Here is a 22875-nt window from a genome sequence, read left to right as displayed (position 1 = left end):
TATATATATTTAATATATGAACATTAACTTTCCATTTGTTTTGTTTAGAGAGAATGAGTTGTTTTGGTGATATAGCTTTTTAAAGGTTTAGTTTGCTGGATAACAATTGTCTATGTTAACCTTTTTTTCTTCTTCAAATTATTGTCTATGTTAACCTAACATGTGCTTCCCAACATGGTTTATGTGGCTTTAATCATAGACACATTAGAATAATGTAATTTTACTAATGGAATTTCTTTTCCTTCCTTTAATATATTTACTTTTAGAGTAGTGCTATATAACCCTCCTTTTTAACCCACATTCTTTAACTCACCTGGCGTGACAACAAATTAGTGGATACATTAAAAGTTATTTTTTGAAAAATACACTTTTGGAGGGTAATTAGACGAATTAAATGCTACCACGTAAGGAGGGACAATGAAGGAGATACAAAATGGTGGGTTAAATAACATTTTTCTTACTTTTATTCGCACTTTGCAGGAAAGAATAGACAACTAAACATATGCCTAATTACTTAAAAACCACCCACCTTTTAACTTTTTTTCATCTATTCCATAACCTAGAAAAATGTTCAATTGTACCCTATTTTCGATTTTTATGTTTCATTTGTACCCAAAACTAAAAAATTTGATAATTTAATTAATTTAAGGATGAAAATATTAAAAACAAGATACATAAATTATTAATATTTACGTTTTATCAGAATATAGGTTAAAAATGAAGGACTAATTTAAACTCATTTTCAAAAGAAAATAGGTCAATTCAACTCATTAGGATAGAGATGAAACATAAAAATAAAAAATAGGGTACAATTGAAAAGTTTTCTAAGTCATGATATAAATGAAAAAAAATTATAAAGTGAATGGTTTTTAAGTAACAAGGCCCTAAATATAATAGAGTGGGGTGGAAATAATACAACACTTGGATCTTTGAATTTAGAAAAATTAATACCCTATATTATAAAAATATAATATATTTATAAAACTTCTATATTATTTTTCTATAAAAATACTAATTTAGCTTTTTTATTTACAAAAATACTTTTTCCTTTGTTTTTTTAATTGTCGCTTTAGATAAATATTTTTGTCTATCAATAGTTATAATTTTAAAAATTTTATATGATTTTTACAGTAGCATTTCAAATTTAGTCTTCTTATTAAATCAATTCATTAAATGATAGTTCATTTTTCAAAACTAAATCATCTAATAGTAGATTAACTCTATTTTCAAAACTAAATTTTTCAATAGTGGAGTTTATAAATAGGATTATACTAGTTTTTATATTTGTAATTTAAGAGAAAAATACTTTCTTAATACTAGCGATTTCCCAAAAGCGACAATTAAATAAAAACGGAAGGAGTATTTGTCTCTCTCTTCTTCATATCTTAAAACACTAATATTTTTTTCTTTTGTACTTTCATCAAAACCCAACACTAACAAACCACATCATCACGACATAAGAGTGCCACAGTCGCCGTCGTTGTCGTTCTCCACCTCAGCTACACACCGCCGTCTTACCCGAATCTGAGACCGAATTTGAAATACCAGATCTGATTTTTTTAAATCGTATATAATTCGTATATATATGAAATTAATGAGTTGTGTATATTATTCGGATTATATACGGAATTTGTACTAAATGTATACAAAATTGTATGTTTGTATCAATACCGTACTTTTGTAAATATTTTTAAAAAACTATATTTTTGTAAAAAAGAACTAGATAGTATTTTTGTAAATGTTTATTCTTTTCCTAATATTTATGTAAACATCTCTTGAATTTATGGTTAGGCCCCGTCCGATTCTAATGTTTTAATTAACTCGAGTACAAAAAGTAAATGGGCTTTAGTTTGAATAACAGTTAAACTAAAATCGATATATTAATGAGGAATTTGCACAAAATACTTTGTTTTTAGATTTATTTGTTTTAAATACTTCAATTTTGAAAATTTATATTTTTACTCTCTTTTTGTAATGTTTCTATCTCTACCCCAATAAAAAATTTAACTTATTAGTATTTTTACTCCACTCATGTAAGACACATGTGCACTCTTATGTTTTTTTTATCTTTTTCTCTCTCTTCTTTTCTCTTTCATCTCTTCTCTCTCTTTCTTCTTCTTCTTCTTCTCCATTCCTTTCTCTGCAACTTTTTTTTACGTTTTTTTTTTATTTTAATGAAATTTCTTAACAAATTCTATCAAAAAATCCAAGATAAAGAAGAATACATTATGAAAAATTCGACCTAATTCGTCTCAAGAAATAACGAAGTTTTTTGTCATCGCCATCGCCATCATTGATATTTTTTTTCAGAATCTTCTTCTTATTCTTTCTATATTGTTTTAATTATAGTATCGTTTTTGGTATTTTTTTCAATTTATTTTTGAAATTTTTTTTTTCTTCATAATGATGTTTTGACATGGGTTTCAAACGTTTTTAAATTAATTTTAGAAATTGTTGGAAACTGTTTTTTCGAAACTGTTTTATACTGTTTGAAACTTTTGTAAACGGTTTTGAAACTGTTTTGTTGAAACTGTTTGAAACTGTTATTTTTAAACTGTTTGAAAATATTTTTTTAAAAATTGTTTTAAATTGCTTGAAACATTTGTAAACGGTTTAAACTGTTATTTTTGAGTCTGTTTTAAAGTGTTTTTAGAAACCGTTATAAAGTTTTTGAAACCTTTGTAAACTGTTTTAAGCATTTTTAAATTGTTTGGAACTGTTTTTAGATAAATGTTGCAAATTTTGTTTTATGAAACTGTTTGAAACCTTTATAAACTGTTTGAAACCCTTGTAAACTGTTTGAAGCTATTTTTTTTGGAAACTGTTTGATATGCTTGTAAACTGTTTGAAATCATTGTATAATTTTTTTAAATGATAATAAATATGTCTTTTAAAAATTGTATGAAACCGTTTGAAACTGCATTTGAAACTGTGTTTGAAACAGTTAGAAACCGTTTTTAAATGAACAAATAAATAAAAAATTATCAGTTTTCTTTGTTTTTGGAGAAAGTTATGATCGTTGGATTTGAATTCTAAGTGAAATTTAAAGCGATTTGATTAGGAATTAAAAATTCGAGCGGATCGAAAAATAAATTTAAAACTAGAAATAAAACTTTAAAAATAGTAATAAAATCACAAAAATTAATTTTCTAAAATGTTATGAGCTGAAAATTAGACTTAATTTGTTGATTTGTTATTTTTTTTAAATAAACTGAAGAAGAAGAAGAAGAAGAAGAAGAAGACACTGTAAACATGTGGAGTAATTTTTAGGTAGAAAAACAAATAAAATAGGGTATAAAAATAATTGGCTGACACGGATAGGTAGATAAGTCAAGTCCAAAAATTGTGGTAGGTAATTGCTAATTTTTTTCTTATTTAGGTATTTCTCTAATTATCTCTATATTAATTTAGAGGTTAAAAAATTCAAGTAAGATCAAAGTCAATTCTATTCAAAAATTTACTTTAATCCAAGGAATTGGAGTAGAAAGGTTGAGCTTTGATTTGTTGATAAATTGTGTATATATAAATAATGAAAATTCTAACTATTTACTGGGAACAAACCCTCATAAAAAAACATATTCTAAGAGATCAACCTCTTATTTGGTTATATCTAAAAATAAGAAAAATAAAAATAAAGAAAAGTAACTACGGCTTATGGGCCTTAAACCCTTGTCAGCCAATTTCAGAACATGGTTCAATCTTCTAGGTCGGCCCATCTCAGCATATGGCTTAAACTTTAAGGCCGGTGTAAATAATGTCTCCAAAAAGTCTGATATTTAAATACTGGACATGTTTCATTCGGCCTTAACCATAAACTAGTCTCTGGGCCTTTTCCTTTTCCGAGAAAATTAGAGAAAACACTCCATTTTTGAAAATAATTGTAAAGATTACCTCACCAAAAAAAACTATGGAAAATACTTTCCGTTTTTTTTTTATTTCTGTTTTTACTCTGACGTAGCTTTTTTTAATATAACTACCTGACTTATTTATATTTTTACTCCCTCTCTTATATAACTTATTTTTATACTTTCAGAGCAGTTACTGCTCTTCTTCTTCTTCTTTTTTTTTTCCTTTTCTTCTTTTTCTTCTCTATCTTTTTTTTTTCCGTCGTTCTCCAATCCTTCACCGATCTGGCGTCGTTTCGCCGCCAATCCGCCGCTCTTCTATATTAAATTTTAGCAATTTTTTTCTTAAGTCGTGGTGATTATTACGAGTTATTTTAACGCTCAGATCTGAAAAAATTGCTCTTCAATTTTTTTTGTTTTAGATCTAAAAAATCTGCATAAATAACAATTTTATGATGAAAAAAATAATTTTCTGCTGAAATAACGATTTTTTTTGCAGAAAACAACGTCTGATTATCATATCGTTATCACTATGACGTTATCATATCATTATCATAACACTGCAGCGAAAAACGATTTTATATTAAGAAAAGTGCTTGATTATCATTTCGGTATCACTAACGTTAGCATATCTATATCATTAACGTTATCATATCAATATCATAATATTATATGGTAATGATAATAATATGATAAGATTATGATAATAGTATGATAAAGTTATGATATAGTTATGATAAAGTACGTCATGATAATGTTATGATAATATTTTTAGATACTGCTATGATAAAGTATATTGTGATAATATTATGATAAGTTTATGATAAAAAATTACGATATAGTTATGATAAAAGTACGTCATGATTATATTATGATAATAGTATGATATAGTTATGATAAAAGATAAATAATGTTATGATAACAATATGATAAATTTGATGATAATAATATGATACCGTTTGATAATAATATGATAAGGTATAACAAAATGTTATGATAAAATACGTTATGATAATATTATGATAATATACTATTATGATAAAGTAGGTCATGATAATGTTATGATAATATACTGTTATGATAAAGTACGTCATGATAATGTTATGATAATATAGTGTTATAACAAAGTACGCCATGATAATGTTATGATAGAAGTATGATAATCAAACATTATTTTCCATAGATTTTTTTTATTTTCTGCAGTATTATGATAACGGCGTGATAACGTAGTGATAATGATATGATAATCAGACACTGTTTTTCCACAGAAAATCGTTTTTTTGCAGAAAATTATTTTTTTTCAGATGAAAATTATTTTTTTCTACAGATTTTTAGATCTGAAATCTGAAAAATTGTAAGATCGATATTTTTTAGGTCTGTAAGTTAAAATAAACCATAAAAATTACAGAATCGATAATTTAAATCTCAAATAATAGTGGAATGACGGCGAAGGCGATGGCAGGGTGATGGCGGAGGCGATGGCGGAGCGATGTCGGAGGTGATGAAGGAGGCGACGGCGGAGAAATAATGAAGAAGGAGAGAATACAAATGGAGAAAAGAGAACCAGAGAGAGAGAGAGAGAGAGAGAGAGAGAGAGAGAGAGAGAGAGAGAGAGTTATATGAGAGTAAAATTCTGAATATTTTGACACGCAGAGTACAAAAATAATTAGACAAAAATCATGAGGTATTTTTAATATCTTTTCTACACTGAGGTAATATTTTATATTATTCCTAAAACCCATTCAGTCAAGGCCCTATTCCCACTAGGGTTAGTGGACATTAATTCACTAGTCATGATTACTATTCTAAAGAAGTATATGTCATTTTCTAAGCTATATAAGGAATTATTTTTACCTATTTTGAATCCACTTACCTAAAACCTCTACAAAATCCCTTCTTGTTATTTGTCAATTTTTATCGTTCATCCAGTTATATTACTCTATCTTGTTACGAATTGACAATATTCTTGCTCAGGATGATTTTACTTTACAAAGTTAACCCTAAATCTGTCTTCTCACAACATTATGTCTCTTGTTGATTAAGAAATCACAATGGAAGTCCGTGAAAGATTCAATAATACGATCTAACTCATCATCATCCACGCTCGAGGTAATAACTGATCTAAATGATGATGACTATGTTGTTGGGCCGATTCTGACCTCGCCATGTGAGTTGTGTGAAACTGCTGTACTATTCCAAGAATAAGCCCTCCCTGTTTTTTTATGAACCATCAAGTTTCCATCTAGGAAGCCAATACATATATTTTTAGAAGGCTAATGGAATCTCTGACCTCATCGGCATCTTTCAAAATAGCATCCCTATCGCCAAGCACTATGCTATAGGATCTGCACTTTCTTGGTCCAACAAAACAAAAAATTTTGTTTTTATTTTGGGCCGATGTTAATCACCCTTTGGACTTGGCCTATATGTTCAACATTGATATAAATGGAGAAACCATATTGACAGTCCTTCATGCCGATAACCCTCAACACCAGCCCCCAAACACACCTATCAAAACTATGAGAACTTTTTAAAGACCATCATGTGAAAAAGAAGTATCCCCACCACTGACGAGCATATTGCATTCCTCGTATATTTCTTTGTCAAGTTTATTCTTTGTCCAACATCCTTTTGGATCACATAAGAATGCTTCTTAACCGCCACTGACTTTGATGAGGGTTGATACCTGATACATAGGAGCAAAAAAAAATCGACAATATGTGATGTCACTAAATCCAACAAAACACCTTCGTACTACGCCATACTATTTACTGAGGTATCAATGGACAAGCTATTAGTGGACGGAACATACATGTAATGATTACCGAGATACGTGTAGGCGAAATACTGCCCAGAAGAGCATATACGCAGGTATCATAACGAGATGTTGATATCACGGATAATCCATCGACCAATTGATTACTATTTTCCCGGGATGTCTGCATGGAAAATAGCTCAAAAGACACACGTTTAGCAGAGTGTAGGGACCACAGAAGATCCTCTAACACAAGAAGCATCTCCTGCATTCTACGTGCTTGACACATCCTAAAAGAATAACAAACCGGTATAGCTCAGCAGATTTGGTAGAGAGAGAAGAAGGGCGACTCATCCAACGATCATTGGTCTACCTATATAAGGCATCTCACGTGGAAACTCTAAGGTACTTATTTTTTTCTCATATGTTTTACACTTATTTATCGTCTTTCTTCTTTCTCTACTAATTAGCTTGATTTGGGTGTTAGAGAGAACATCCGGAAACCCTCTTCCGATGTTCCTTATAACCTCTACTGCTTATTTGTAGGTCCTAGTGCTCGCATAGATCATCCCGGTTCATATGGTGATTTATCACATGGCACTGTTTGTGGGAATCCTTTTCCTTGCTACTTAGTTCATAAGTTTTCTGGTTTTGTTGTTCTTGGTTAAGCATTTTGAGCATTATCTCTATTGCGAGAAAAATTACATGTGATGGAAGAAGAAGACCCCATGTTGATTTAGATCATACCCAGTTCTTCTAAGGCTGATGTAGCGCCAGGAGTGACGGGAGGAGTTGATAGAAGACTTGTGGAGGTTCTACCCTCAGGTGGGAGCTCTTTTGTATCCCCACTCACGGATCTAGTGGAAAGTACCATCGCATCTGGTAGTAATGCGACAGTGGGTCACTCTTGGGAAATGCCAGGATACCCTATAGCCTCTCAGCCATTCTTACCACCTCATCATTTTACGAGTCCTTTATTTGGAATGAGTTGAACCCCGTTTGTCATACCTACCCAGCAGATACCCCAGAGTTTCTTACAACACTCTATTGGCACCAACTATCTCCGCTATCTTTTAGTATCCACAACCCTAATAGTCTCAGCTAGAGTAAATTGCTCTATGACCTCATTACCCACTGTTTTGTAAATATGAGAATATGTGGAATATTTGGCTAGGTAAATTATCTCCATTCAGCAAACGCAACAGACTTTTGATGCCCCGATGTGTCTGGTAGTAGAGGCTCGATGCCTAGTTTTTGTAATGGAGGCTTAATGCCTAGTTCTGGTAATAGAGGTCTGACGCCTCTTGTGTGTCCGATAGTGGGAACCTGGTGCCCCCTACTGTTAGGTAGTAAAGGCCCGACACCTCTGGATTTAGTGAATCAAATTTGCAAAAGTTTGTCCAATTTTTCAATGGAATTGGCCTTGTTTCCTGTTGTTTCAGGAATTTAGTTTGCCCCCTCATTGAAGCATTCCGTTTTTTAATTTGGGAGCTGTATTATTTAATGAAGAGTTTGATAACCTTGCTTGGCCCGTTCTGTATTTTGTTGGTTGACCCAGTAGGACCACTACTAACAGTGTGTTCGCATTCAACAATTACGTGGCCCGACTGGGAAGTGCATAAGAAAAATTTTGAATTACAAAATTTATTAATAATTTGTTTTTTGTTCCATTGCATCATGGATTATGCTTTTAGGATTTATGGTCGTTTCTCCATTCTTTTTGGGAACATTCGCTGGTCAATAATCATAACATGCATGTTTGACAAGAAATCTATTTAATTGATTCATTAAATAACCGCTACAATTGAGATATTTTTCGTTTCAAGTGAGCATACCCATGTCGTCAACTAGTCTTTGCGGATTTTCGTAATTGACTATTTTTCCTCTCTTGCCTTTTGTTCGTAAGTCGTCCTTTTCAGATTTTCAACTCATTGAAGTTATCCCTAATCTTTAATTACATGAGACGTCCTTTGCGGATTATCAAATCATCAAGATTTTGTTTTTATACATCAAAGAGATTGATCTTGTCAATGTTGATTGGCTATGTGAATTCGTTTCCCTCCAGATCCGATATCCTGACTGCACCTCGTTTTAGTACTCTTGAACCAAGTACAAGCCTATAATACCCCGTACTTCCAAAAGTACTAAATACTGTGTCACTCGTCCTAATTTTGGTAATTAAATTGAGGAAGTCCAAATTAAGTTAAAATAATAAGGACCTAAACCAAACTGGGTCTATTGTAACTATTGCGAAATAATAATTGAAGTTGGAAATTATTATTCGTTTTAGCGAGTTTAAACGGGACTAAGAAAAGACCATAAATTAAAATAAAATAATTTGTAAGTTCAGAGTTAATAAATTTTATGTCAAGGTTCGTAAAATAATTTTAAGAAGCTATGGTCAAAATTTCATGGAATTTAGACATAGATAATTTTATCAAACGAGATTGAACGGGACCTCAATTATCAAAAGGAATTAAAATAAAATAAAATATAGATCCCGGAGTAATAAATAATATGGAAAAGGCCGTTATCTATTATTAAAAAATCATCGTCAAAATTTCGTAAATTTATGAAATCGTATTAGAATTGGTTTTAGACGATAATTCGAGAATTGAGTTAAAGTACGTGGTTAAGCTGCTTGAGCTAAAGTGAAATTTAGCCAATATATATATAACCCACCACATGGATTATTTTGTGTTAGGGTTTCAGAATTCATCAACAGATCATCATCTTCTTTTTTACTCTCTATTGCGCACAACTCACGACATCGTCCATATCTTCATTTTCTGATGACCGATTTCAATAATTCAAGCTCGCTTCTCTAGCTAACTCACATACGAACAAGGTGACATGCTCAGTTTTGATTTTGGTTAACTATTTATTGAGATATGCTAAGGTTTCCACATGAGTTTATGTTTTGAATTGATTAAACCTTAAAAACTCATTATTTTGATGGATTCTTTGAAGTTTTGGATACGGTTTTGTGTGTGTGTCAAGGCAAGTACGTCAGGATTGAAAGCAAGGTACTAGAGGACCTAGTTTCTCCTCAAGGAGCAGAAACGTTTCTACTGAAATTGAGCAGAAATGAATTCTTCTAAGAGAGCAGAAACATTCAGCTCGCCGAGCAGAAATGAACAGCTCGACGAGCAGAATGAGTTTTTTGCTCGGCGAGTAAAATCTTCTGCTCGAAGAGCAAAAGAAATCTGCTCGTACAACAGATGGCAATTTACTCCACAAGCAGATATGGAGTCTACTCGTTGAGCAAACGCCATGGAGGTAAAAGGGGGGGGGAGTGTTTTGAACAGTCCCTAACACCCAAGGGATGGATGTTTCGGGCCAAATTCGGATCTTAAATTGCGATGAATTTTTTCGGAATTAATTAGTATTAGATAGACAATATTTCATTGATTAAATTTGAACAATTTAACCAAGGTGTTGTTTAATCAAATTGGTTGTTTCCTCGAAAATGAGTGAAAAACATGAAGTTTTTTAAAAAGATAATAATGTTGTTATGAGCCGATTTTGAGAGCAGTTTTGAAGGCTAAAAAAATGCTGAATAAAGTTCGAGTCTAAATGAAAGTTGTAGACAGTATTGCGGACTATAGAACTATCAATTTTTTTTGGTAAACATGATGTTTTAGATAAGTGTTTTGATAGCTGAAATTGGCTAGAAAAATAATTTTTGGACAAGTTAAAGTTAACTTGAAATGTTAATAATTCGATATATTATCGTGTTTTCATAGACTCGGCAAGGTAACTACCGAAGAGGCCCGAAATTTAAGGAGTGTGACGTCACTTTTCTTATTTTTGAAGTTTATGGATAACAAGTCATGAGTTACACTTCACTTTTGTATATTATTACGCAATAGCTATTTTGTGATATAATATGTATAAGTATTAAACTGCATCACAAATTATATTATTTGATCGTTATATATGAATTTGTTTATCAAAATATTGAATATCTAGCTTGTGAAAACTAGTATATGATCCTGGGGAACGAGCTACCTATTAGGCGCCAATAGGCTGTGTGATTATTAATGTCCGGATTAGTCATAGAATTAGTCTCAATAGCTTTGTAGAGTACTTTTCTCGTTTGATTAGATACAAGGTTTAACTTGGTTGAATTATCTCGGGACCTGCATCTAGAGTTAACTCGGTGGAATTATCCCTTGACTCATCTCGATCGATCGATTGGATATATAAGAAATGGTACTAGTTAAACTCGGTTGAACTATCCCGGGACTGTACCACTTGGAATAGGTTAAACTCGGTCGAACTATCTTGGGACCTTGCCAAAAGGATTTGATAAATCTTATGCGCTCATTACTATTAGAAGTTCTACCCTAGTCTAGGTTGGATTTGGGACTAGGGTTTTGATATGATCAAATACTTGGAAGATATTTTATGTTCATTTATACATGTTTGCTTTTTAAATGCGATGTTATTTTTGAGTAGTACCATTAGTAATGTGTATAATCACTCAGCATAGTCTGACCCCGTTGATGTTTACTCCTTTTAGGTGATTAGAGTCGGATTAGACAGACATCCTCTTTTGTGTCGGGAGTCCTTTGGCTTGTACAAAGTATGACCTCCCTTAAAGCCGCAGTAGTATTCAGTGACCAGTTGTGGCCTAGTATAGCAGGGTCCTTACATGGTATGTATATCTATATACCTTCTATGTGGTATATATCTTTTGTTAGGTTACGCTAGATCGTCTAATCATTTTGGACGATGTTTTATGTTAACAACTTTTGTGTATAGATCGATATATGGGCTAGTACGTAAAATATTACGGAAGTTAAATGCCGACTATTATTGCATCGATGTGTTTATATATGGTAACGCGTCGTATTTGCAAATGTGTCTGCATTTTTATATGTTTGCATGCTTGCATTGTTCATATTTTCGCAAAAAAGTTAGAGTGGTTCTAGGCTTGCTATCGGTTTTGGAGCTACCATTCCCATTCCCTAGCGCCGGTCTTGACTCTAAATTTGGATCGTGACGTAGTTGGTATCAGAGTAGTTGGTCCAGTTACTACTGCTAGTATGTGATGGCTATCATTGCTAATGTGTAATGTATATGTGTATTGTATGGTTTGCGTACCTAGGAACTACTACAACTATAGAATTGAGTCCTGCCTATTCCTAGTCGTTTGGATCGTTTGTATTGTGATAATTATGATCGTTTGATTGTGAACCCTTGTTTGTTCCATGTACAAGTTAAAAATGCGTGTTTCTTTTTTGATAGAATATGCATGCGCGATATGCATATTAAGATGGCTTGGGGAGATGGAATCTCACGCTAAGATCGTTTCCGTTTCAGCATGTTTGGGTCAAGTAAAGCTCAGTATCATGCTATATTGAATGAGGAGGAAGCACCTCCTGTATATCAGAATGGTTTCTAAGAATTCAGGAAGGATCCCTGACACCTGAGAGACAGAAATTTTGATGATGAACCGCTTGAGGATTCAAATAGCGAAGATATAAGGATATATCGATATTGGGAAGAAATTTAGAGCTATAAGAGTCCTCGATCAGATATCGTTCAAAGGGAGAGAATGGCTGAAGAAAGCTTTAATCGAATTAAAGAGTATTTGAATTCGTTTGCCAGAGGCTTTTTTCTAGTAGGAGCTTATGCTATAGAATTTCTTCAAATGAACGAAGAGATACCTAAACTGACAAGAGGAAGGAGTGAGGAGATCAACAAAATAACTGTGAAGGGTCTAGGACCCGAGTTTAGCGAGTTATTTGAAGACGTGTTTGAGAATTTCTCCTACATTGCTGGTAGGGCACATCAGATTGCTGAAACTCTCGAGCGCGAGGGTAATCTTGTTCGACCGTTCTTCTATCATCGAGAGAGATCACGATCTCCCGAACGCCGATTGGGTGCTTCTGGACCAAGTAGACGATTCAATCCAGTAGAAGTACCTAGAAGTGATCTGAGGCAAGTTAGAAGTCGCTAACCAGGGATAGTAATCCGAGAGCGGGGTGAGTCAAGTCGGGTGCCCCCAAGTATAACACTATAGATGCGTCTACGCTTATGCATATCAATAAGATTAAGTTGTGATATTATAGATGTATCACGTAAGAAATCGATAGTTATCGAGCATAGGATGCACTAGGTAGATTTAGAATCTATATGCAAAATCTTGAGATATTCCTTAGAAAGGAAATGGAAAACATAGAAAGCATGAAATAGAGTACACATAGAAAGGGTTTGACATACCCTATGAAAATTTCAAACATACATAAAGAACAAAATAAGCTATGCCCTATATATAGATCAATAGTATATGACGAAAAGATAGAAAAGAAAAGAACACACCAGTAAGATCGATCAAAACCCTAATTAAAGAAAAGTTAAATGTCACATAATTTCTGATCTGAATTGACTTACTATGTTTGCAAAAGAAATAAAGTTTGTGATTTCTTTTGAAAGTACAATTGTGCGCAGACCCAGCATATGGCATGCCATGCAAAACATGATAGAAATGCATCATAGTATCGGCATATATGTATATGTATTTTCATATAAACGACGATTTTACAAAATGTAGAACATGCATTATATATTTGCTGATACTAGCAAAGAAAAAGATTTGAGATAGAAACTCTTTGGTGATGAGAGATGTCATCACTCTGATGCGCAATTGTCCTAAAAGTTTTGAAATGATATGAATGAGATCGTATTTGATTTGAAAGAAAACATTTTGAAAGTGCCGACGGGCAAATTGAAAATGATTTGAAATGTAAGGGAAATCAGGTGGAAAATCTTTGTGACAACAATAATGAAATCGTAATAAAGAGCAATAACAAATGCGAATATCGTGTAGAATTTGTTTTAATAATGAACATAGTTGTATATATCGTAAGAATAGTTTACAAGGATAGAAATCGTATAGAGGATACAAGTCACCCCGAGATAAGAGGAATAGTTATCGATATCGATAGATCGATAGCGTTTTAGATAAGAGAATAAAGAAAGTGATCGTTAAGGTTAGCGAGCTTTTTAGACGTTGATATATATAATAAGTGTTATCAGATAGATCGAGATAAGAAATAAGAGATGCGAGTAAGATACCTATAAAGAGGTATTCAAATATAAGAAGGTGTAAGAATCCAAAGGTAAATAAAGGATACAAATAGATCAATTAAAGTAATCGATATTGAGAAGGTTTGAATAATATGTGTATATCGTATAGTACTCGATAAGAATAATCGAGGAAAAGAAATGAGAGCGTTACACAGAAAGTTAACGAGAAGATAAGATGGATCGAACACTATGTAGTCATAGACACATAGAACCAAAAAAGGAATAGATTTTACATGAATATAAGATCGGCCTTGCTGGTAGTCGAGATTCCAGTAGGAATGTAATAGATTAATATGTTAGTGATATGCACTAGGTCAATCATATTTGACCATGTATTGACTTTATCATTTTGTTATTTATTGATTGACAGTTTTTATCATTTTGTATTATGATTATATACTTGAATGGTTAATTCTTTCTAAGGTCATCAAGTATGTGACTTGATAGTAGAACCCTTAGATTTTATAAAGAATTATATTCCATCTATCCCTAGTTTTAATAGAACATTGAGACTAGTATGATGTTGACTGATGATTATGTTTTACTAATCATGTATATGAGATATAAAATCAAATCATAGGTGCTATTGGAGAAATAAGGCACTGGATGAACCACCTTGAGAATACTACATAGATAACTGTCATAAGTAATTCTCATTACAGTTCTATTATTATAATCCTTTGACCTTGAAATCACCATGGATTTCTACATAACTATTTCATGTTTTGATACAGTCTTACATTATCTTTAACAGGATAGTGAAATAGTTTGTCATTGGATATGAAAGTAACTATGTGAGAAATGTGAGTGACTGAGAAGGAATTTGTCCCTCATTTATTTGAGTAAGGTATCTATGGGCTTGAAGAAGATAGACTGAAGGAAATGCATGGCCATGCTAAATGAATTGATAAAGAGTTATCATTTTCAGTCTACTTGGAATCAGGAAACTAATGATTGAGTATTATAAGGATGAGATAACTATGCCTTATATTTAATCAGGATATCGTGAGAAAAAGGGATTAAAATATTATTGTAAATGGTTAAATCAGATAATCGATATTCATATAACTTGAGTAGTCATGATGTCTTGCTAGATGCCACTTATGACTTGTGGGTCGAAATAGGGATTTCGGACCACTGCCAACGTTATATGAACCTACAGGGTCGCACACTAAGAACAGGCCCAAAACAATTATGGGTTGTACAAGCCCAATGAAATTAAGTGTTTAATAGATTATTATATATATATATATATATATATATATATATATATATGTAATTCGTTATATATATATATAAATATATATTAATTGAAATTCGCAATTTAAGGATAAGTGTTTTCCTTAAGGTATTATCTTTTGAAGATAATAGTAATAATTAATATATATGTGTAATTATCAAAAAGGAGTTTTTGATAGACATGGACTCAAAAGAGTTATAAAAAACGTAGTGTTTGCATAAGATTGCAAAACACGTTTTTGTGAAAACCCTAGATGTCATATTTTCCTATAAATAGACTCTTAAGCCTAGGGTTCTGACATGTGTGTTTTTCGAAATAAACACAAGACACACAATCACTAAATAATTTGAAATTACTTTGTGAAGCAATAGTGCTAGCACACAAGCACTAGTTTTGGCTAAGGTATGTTCGTGTGGATACTCGTAGAGGACACGTTCTTTTGGAGGTGTTTCTGATCCGAGGCTAGGTATCACCAAAGTGAACCACCTCCTTCCTTCCTACCACTACCAGATAGCAGCGATTTTGCAACGGAAAATTCCGTCGCAAAGAACTAGTATTCCGTCGCAAACAAGGTTTTGCGAGGGAATTGCGACGGATTTGTTCCGTCGCAGATTGGTTGGTCGCTAAAAAAATAGCGATCAGGGCGTCGCAAAACTGGCGACGGACATCCAAAACCCGTCGCTAATTTCGTCTCCCCAAAAATGAAAAAGGAGACGAATTGGCGACGGATTAATTGAATGGGCGACGGAAATTGTCCGTTGCCAAATTCAGTTAGTTTGCGACGGAAAGAATTCCGTCGCAAATTCCAACAATTTGCGACGGAACATTCCGTCGCAAAATTGCCTTGTTTGGAGACAAATTTAAGGAAATTTGCGACAGAATTTCCGTCGCAAAATCCGTCACAATTTGGACAGAAAATTTGTTTTTTTCGTCCGTTTCCCTATTTTATTAACGACGATTATAACCTGTAAAATCTACTATTTGCAATTCACATTATAACTCAATTTCCGAAAAAGAACGCTGTCATATAAAAACATGTTGTAGTATACATATCGTAACAAAATGTATAAAGCAAAAAAATACAAAATGTATACAGTGACAAAATACAAAATGTCAGAAATACAAACATGACACTACAAAGTCGGAGTGTCGTCATCGTCCGAAGGACCTGGGGGTGGGGGTGGGCGATACTGCGGAGGAAGAGTCTGCATCATTTTCGCCATCTCAGCCTGAATAATCTCGGCCATCCTCTCATTGGCTCTCGCCTGCTGGGCACGGAGATCCTCCACCTCGGTGGTAATCTGGCGCAGTCCATCCTGGAACCTTGCCTGCACACGCCGCTCGATCTCCTCCTCAGTTCGTTGTGACTGTGTGGACCTGGACCTCGCCCTACTAGACGTCGTCGTATCCACGTACGCACTAGTCGCTGAACCCAACCCATAGACACGCCGCTTCTTGTTGACGCCCTCGATATCCAGAAATAGCCGGGTCTCGTCGACTTCCGCTGTGCTAGAAGAACCACCATCTCTGGTCGGCAGCTGCGATGCAGCAGCAAGTCTCTGAGCAATTTCATCCTACAGAAAGATTGAAAAACATATCACATAACGGCTAAAAAAACGTATAACATATGAAATGTAAGTATAATTCCTAACGAAAATTCGACAGCATTTCCTCTATAATTTGATCAACACCCATTTTTCAGGGACATCCTGCAAACATATACATTTCATATACAACCCACCGGCTGTTAACACACCTAATCTAGCATTTACAATTTAAATTAAAACACATTTTACACTAATTTAATCTAACACTTGAGTAAAGTAAAACAACTACTAAAATTATATAGGTTGATGACTTACACTCATGTCCTGGGCCCTCTTGTCGACCATGACACCCTTATCAGCTTTTGTGGAGTGCATCCGAGTATACAGCTTCGTTGCGGTAGGCTTGCGGCCGAGCTCTTCAGCCTAAAAGAAAAATAAACAATTTGTTAGTTCATCAGAAAATCAGAAAATAAAAGATAGTTGTAAATAAAAAAGAATTCTAGATAGAAACCAACACATCCATATGTCGGATGGCGGAACGGGATCCCCCTGTATGGCGTACTGGTCCGGAACCGGCTCCAGCAGGCTCGCTCATCCGATTAGCGCGAGCTACATCAGACTTCTTCTTCTCGTCCTCTGACGCCCAGAAGGCCTTCCAGGAATCCCAGATATCTTGGCTGATCGAGGTATGTTTTTCGTCCTTCTCTCTCATTCTGTGAATAACGTCCTTGTATCGGTTGGCAGCATGCGTCATGAATACACTTTTGATGACGTCGTCGTTGTAATCCGCCGTATCCCACCAGTATTCCTTCTGCAAAACATAAACACCAAGTTTGAGTTAGTAATTTTGCGTTAGTCTAAATTCAAACTTAAAAATTAACAATTTATTACCTTAAATTCCTCCCAATAGAAATCTGTCTGCTCTGCAGTCAGAAACCCCCAGGCTCGCCCATTCTCGAACCAGCACTTTCTAAAGATCTCCCGCATAGATCGGGAGATTGGTCCAGAGTTCAACAGCCTCTCCCTGCGAGGTTACAACAAACTTTTACTTTCTATAGTAAAACGATAAAAAAAAAATTAAATTAAAAATTTACATTCTTACCTGCTGGCATCTGGGGAACACAGTGCCCTCCCCTGGGCATTCAGCTCTGTAGGGGGCTCTGCTGGCTGTCGGGGCTGAACAGGGGGTGCCGCCTCCACCTCCTGCTGCTGACCCTGAATAGGGATGTCCTCAACAGGGGCACGCACAGCCGCGTTACCACGACCACGACCTCTAGCTGGGTTACCCCGACGTCCCCGACCTCTAGTCGGATCACCTGAACCACCTAACCCTCTCATACCTGCAGACATTAAAAGACGTTTTGTTCCACATATAACAATTTAATACATTGTTAAAGAATACATTATAACAAAACATTACAGAAAAATACATTATAAGAAAATACATTTTAACAATTTAATATATTAAAATTAACTAATACATTTAATATAACTAATTCATTACAATAATAAATGAATAGAACTAACAAAAACTGCAAAAATATCTAAAACGTCAGTCAAGTTGTTCTTCATCTTCGTCTGATGAGGATGGCGGAAATTCTTCTTTTTCATCTTCAGTAGGAGGGATCTGCAACGCATCTTCGTCGGCCACCTCATTCAGGTCAGCTAATTTTGTGGGATTGTCGTCCGTTTCAACTATGAGGGGATTTTCTTCAATGACCTCTTGAAAGGCCGGGACAATCGCATCGGGCATGTCAAGTTCTGATCATGCCTTAATTTTGCAAACTGCCCACCAATTTACTTTTTCCCGTCTTCTTCTTGGATATGGAAGGTAATGAACTTGGTCAGCCTGTTCTGCCAAGATGAACGGTTCGTATTTATTGTACATGCGTCTGTGATTAACATCTACCAAGTTGTATCGATTGCTAGTGTCTGTGCCTGTATCCGTAGGGTCGAACCATTCGCATTTAAAAATGACGTTCTGCTTCATTGGTAGAGCTGGATACTCTAACTCAATTATGTCCGTTAACACTCCATAAAAGTCATTTTCACCTTCAACATATTCCGTTCCCCTTACGCAGACACCGCTATTCATTGTAAGTTGATCCTGCCCATATTCCTGAGTAAGAAATTTGAAGCCGTTTACATAGTATCCCTTATATGTGGTGACCTTTCTACATGGTCCCTTTGCGGGACTCAGAATAAACGGATTAGTACAAACAGTTGGATCTTTCACCTGTGGGGAGTTAGAAATTTGTAAGATTTATAAACCTTATTATAAAAATGATAGTCCATTGTTATAATATACGTACATATTGTTCAAACCAAGAGGCGAAATCACTTTCCAGCACTCTTTCAATTTCTGTTTCACTTATGTCACTGTTCCTTTCGCGCAACCCGGCCACAAAAACCCTTTCAATGGAAGAGGCCCAAACTACATCAAATTCTAGCAAATATGTGAAATATTATACTATATTTAAATGCATACTTTCGATGATCTTCGATTTCGGAACAATTCAGAAGAACATAGGTTCGAGCAGCGATGATCTCATTGTCTTCAAGATATCTCATACCGCTACCACGCAACGGCTTTCCCTTAGGTTTAAAAATTCCCAGTCTGTCAACATCGTCATCGATATCCATATCACAAGTTTCATTTCTTCCCAAACGCACGGGTATCATCGGATCACCTTCAGCAAAATAATAGGATGCAAATTTAGCGATTTCTTCTTGCAGATATCCACTACTAATGCTCCCTTCCACCCTGCCTTTATTAGTGACCTTTTTTTTCAATTTCCTCAAATATCTGTAACCGGATATTAATATTAGTAAGCATTTCCTATAATCATATATATATTGAACAGATGGATACGAGAAAAAACCATAACTAATTGATTACCTTTCAAATGGATACATCCAGCGATACTGAACCGGTCCTGCCATCATAGCTTCATACGGAAGATGCACGGGGAGATGCTCCATAGAGTCAAAAAAGCTGGGTGGAAATATACGTTCCAACTTACACAGGATTTTTGGGATCTCAGTTTCCATACTGTTTAGATCTTCCTGTGACAGTGACGTGGAAGTTAACTCCCTGAAGAAGATACTTAACTCTGTTAGAGGCTCCCACATGTTTTTCGGAAGTAGCTCCCGAAGGGCGATTGGCAGAAGTCGTTGCATAAAAATATGGCAGTCATGACTTTTCATTCCATGCATTTTCAGCCCCTTTAGATCAACACATCTAGACAAGTTTGACGCGTACCCGTCTGGAAACTTTATTTTCTGAATCCACTCAAGCAAAACTCGTTTTGAATCCCTATCCAAAGCATAGATTGCCTTTGGAAATCTCCCAGTTGCCGGATTTTTAGCTAACCCTGGCCGATCACAGATGTCGTTCAACTCTTCACGAGATTTTGCATGGTCTTTTGTTTTCCCGGGGACATTGAGAACAATATTAAAAATGTTATCGAAGACATTTTTCTCAATGTGCATGACATCGAGATTGTGACGTATTACATTCGTTCTCCAATAAGGAAAATCCCAATAGATACTTTTTTTATTCCACCCATGATCTTTTGACAGTAATGCATTAGTAACTTTCGCACCAGGCTCAAATGCCTTCTTAAACCCCTGTCGACCAATCTCTGCTAACAGTTCATCTCCAGTTCTCACCCCTGAAAACCTTTTGCCGATTTCTCGTTTCCCCTTATGAAAATCAGTAACATTTCGACGGAATTGGTGATTCGGAGGCAAAAACTTGCGATGGCAATCAAACCACGATTGTTTCCCGCTTTTATCCAGTGTGAATGCATCGGTGTTTTCCATGCAGTACGGGCATGCTTTTCTACCAGCAGTGGTCCAACCAGACAACATAGAATAGGCAGGAAAGTCATTTATTGTCCACATAAGAGCCGCCTTTAGTTGAATATTTTGACGCTTATGAACGTCATATGTCTGGACTCTACATTCCCATAGTTGGTTCAACTCTGCAACCAGCGGCTGTAGGAAGATATCCATTAGATGTTTCGGGTTTCTAGGCCCCGGTACCAAAACCGTTAAAAACATAAACTCATCCTTCATGCACATGCCTGGGGGGAGATTGTACGGCGTCAAAATGACCGGCCACGAGGAATATTTCTCCCTTCATCGGCAAACTCAGAATGCAGTTCACTAAAACGTTTCCAAGCCGGAGAGTCGGACGGGTGGCACATCTTATCACCATCCATCTCGTGGTCTGCGTGCCACGTCATATGCCGAGCAGTGGCTTTCGAAGCGTACAACCTCTTTAGCCTCGGAGTTATTGGAAAATAGAACATTTTACTATATGGCACGTTAGCCTTTCTTTTTGCGGATTTTCCATGGGTCACAGGTTTCCACCGTGCATAATTACAAACTTTGCAGTGCGTTAGATCCGCGTCCTCCCCCCAATAAATCATACAGTTATAGAAACAACAGTCAATAACCTCAACCGGCAACCCCAAACCTTTGACCAGTTTCTTAATTTTAGCAAAATTCGTTGGCATCTTGTTGTCCTCCGAGAGCAGCTCCTGTATCAATCCGCAGACGTCGTCAACTAAAGCTACTGAACCCTTATGTCGACACTTGATCTCCATCACTTTAGCAGATGCAGAAAATGGAGAGTGTCTGCTATTCCCAGGCCATATGTCTTCTTCAGCCGCACGCATCATATCATAAAATTTTTGAGCTTCATCATTCGGGAGCTCATCTTCAAGAAACGTTATTTCTGGACCGGCCGCATCAAGAATCATTCTTTGAGCGGAACTGAACTCACCTGGCCCCTCATTTTCATAATCGAATTCAACATCCTGCTCTGGTAACTGTGCAAGGGGAGGGGGATTCAAAACGCTCCTCTCGCCATGAAAAACCCATACTTGGTAACCTTTCACAAACCCATTCTTCAATAGATGGAATTCCACCTCATCGACATCCCGATAGCTTGTATTTCGACAACCTCTCTTAGGGCAGGGGCATTTTATATGTACTCCACTCATACAAGCCGGATGCCGTAATGCAAATCGGATAAACTCCTTCACATGATCCTTGTACCCTGTGGTTAGCAACCCGTTTGTGTGGCTCCTGTACATCCAACTGCGATCTGTCTCAATTTCTGTAGCGCGGATAATTAGAGTTGGGGTTTTCACTCGAGATAAGCAAAGTCAATGTAATTGACTGCTGAAAAGGTAGGGCCCTATCCCATTCGCAAAACAGGTGCCCCGTAACCCGGCCATGATATATGCCTAGCAACGGAGAAAAATATTCGGCAGCCTTCCGGCGTCGTTCTCCCTTAGTGCGATATTTAGTATATGAGTTGTAACGCTAATTATATATTCCTCGAGGAATAAGCGTTACAAAACTTATACTAAACATCCACCCGGAGAACAAACCCTAGAAAACAACCAAATATTTTTTTACCGCTACTAGACATATATGTTTTTTCGTGATCGAGTTACGAAAGCACAAGTTTTGCGAACTGTACAAACTGTACAATCCCGTGTCGTTCAATCTCTTGAACACATGGGACGGGAACTCTATGGCTATGTTTACAATTTTATTCGGTGGGAATAAAATCGAGATTCATTTAGGTTGAATGTTGCAAATAAAACCTATTCCAACTAAAATAAATCAAAATAAGCAATAAAACCTACTTGTTGAAGGGCAGAACCGCAAAGAGAAGGTGAAACGTCCGGATCAATCAGAACCACGGTGCGCGGGCTATCAAAGGCTATCAGCGACTATCAGACCTATATATATCATAGTAAATCAAAACACGTATTAATAAAAAAAAGTTAATAAAAATTCGGCAGCACTTCCCCTAAAAATGAGCATCACCCATTTTTCAGGGAAGTCCTGCAGTCAAATCACAATACACAAAACCACCAATTTTAACGCAAATAATATAAACAGTAATTTATTAGCTTAAATTATTATCTAATCCAATTAACTAATATTAAATAACAAACTAATAAAATTGTTAAAATTAAACAACATATAATTAATACATATCAAATGAACCTAATTTAATCAACCAATATTTATAAAAATATTAACCATCTACATTATTCAACATATTAAACAATTAAACCTAGAAATATCTAACTAACAATTTTAATCAAATATTAAAAAACTCCTTAAAAAACAATATAATATCACTAAAATCAATATATTTTATTATAACAATTCAACTTAATTCTAATATTATTTTCAAAACATAAAATTAACCATATTAACCTAAAATAAAAAAGTTAACCCTAAAACTAAAATAACCAAATTTATTATAAACCTATAATTAATTTAATAATTGACTTAACCTATAATAAACCTAAAAAACAATAAAACCGAAATTTAACCAAATATATTAAATAAATTTAA

The 22875-nt window shown here is 34.9% G+C and overlaps 1 protein-coding gene across 1 annotated transcript; it reads right to left on the bottom strand.

Moving 5' to 3' along the window:
• Positions 1-20594: 20594 nt before the first annotated feature.
• On the bottom strand, positions 20595-21590 carry LOC126668486 (uncharacterized). Its single transcript, XM_050361677.1, has one exon. The coding sequence runs from the start codon at positions 21588-21590 to the stop codon at positions 20595-20597; it is 996 nt and encodes a 331-aa protein (XP_050217634.1).
• Between the last annotated feature and the right edge of the window lie 1285 nt (positions 21591-22875).

Source organism: Mercurialis annua, linkage group LG2, assembly GCF_937616625.2.
Source record: "Mercurialis annua linkage group LG2, ddMerAnnu1.2, whole genome shotgun sequence".
NCBI lineage: Eukaryota > Viridiplantae > Streptophyta > Magnoliopsida > Malpighiales > Euphorbiaceae > Mercurialis > Mercurialis annua.
Note: the sequence above shows the minus strand (reverse complement) of the source record. Positions and strands in the feature narration are given on the sequence as shown.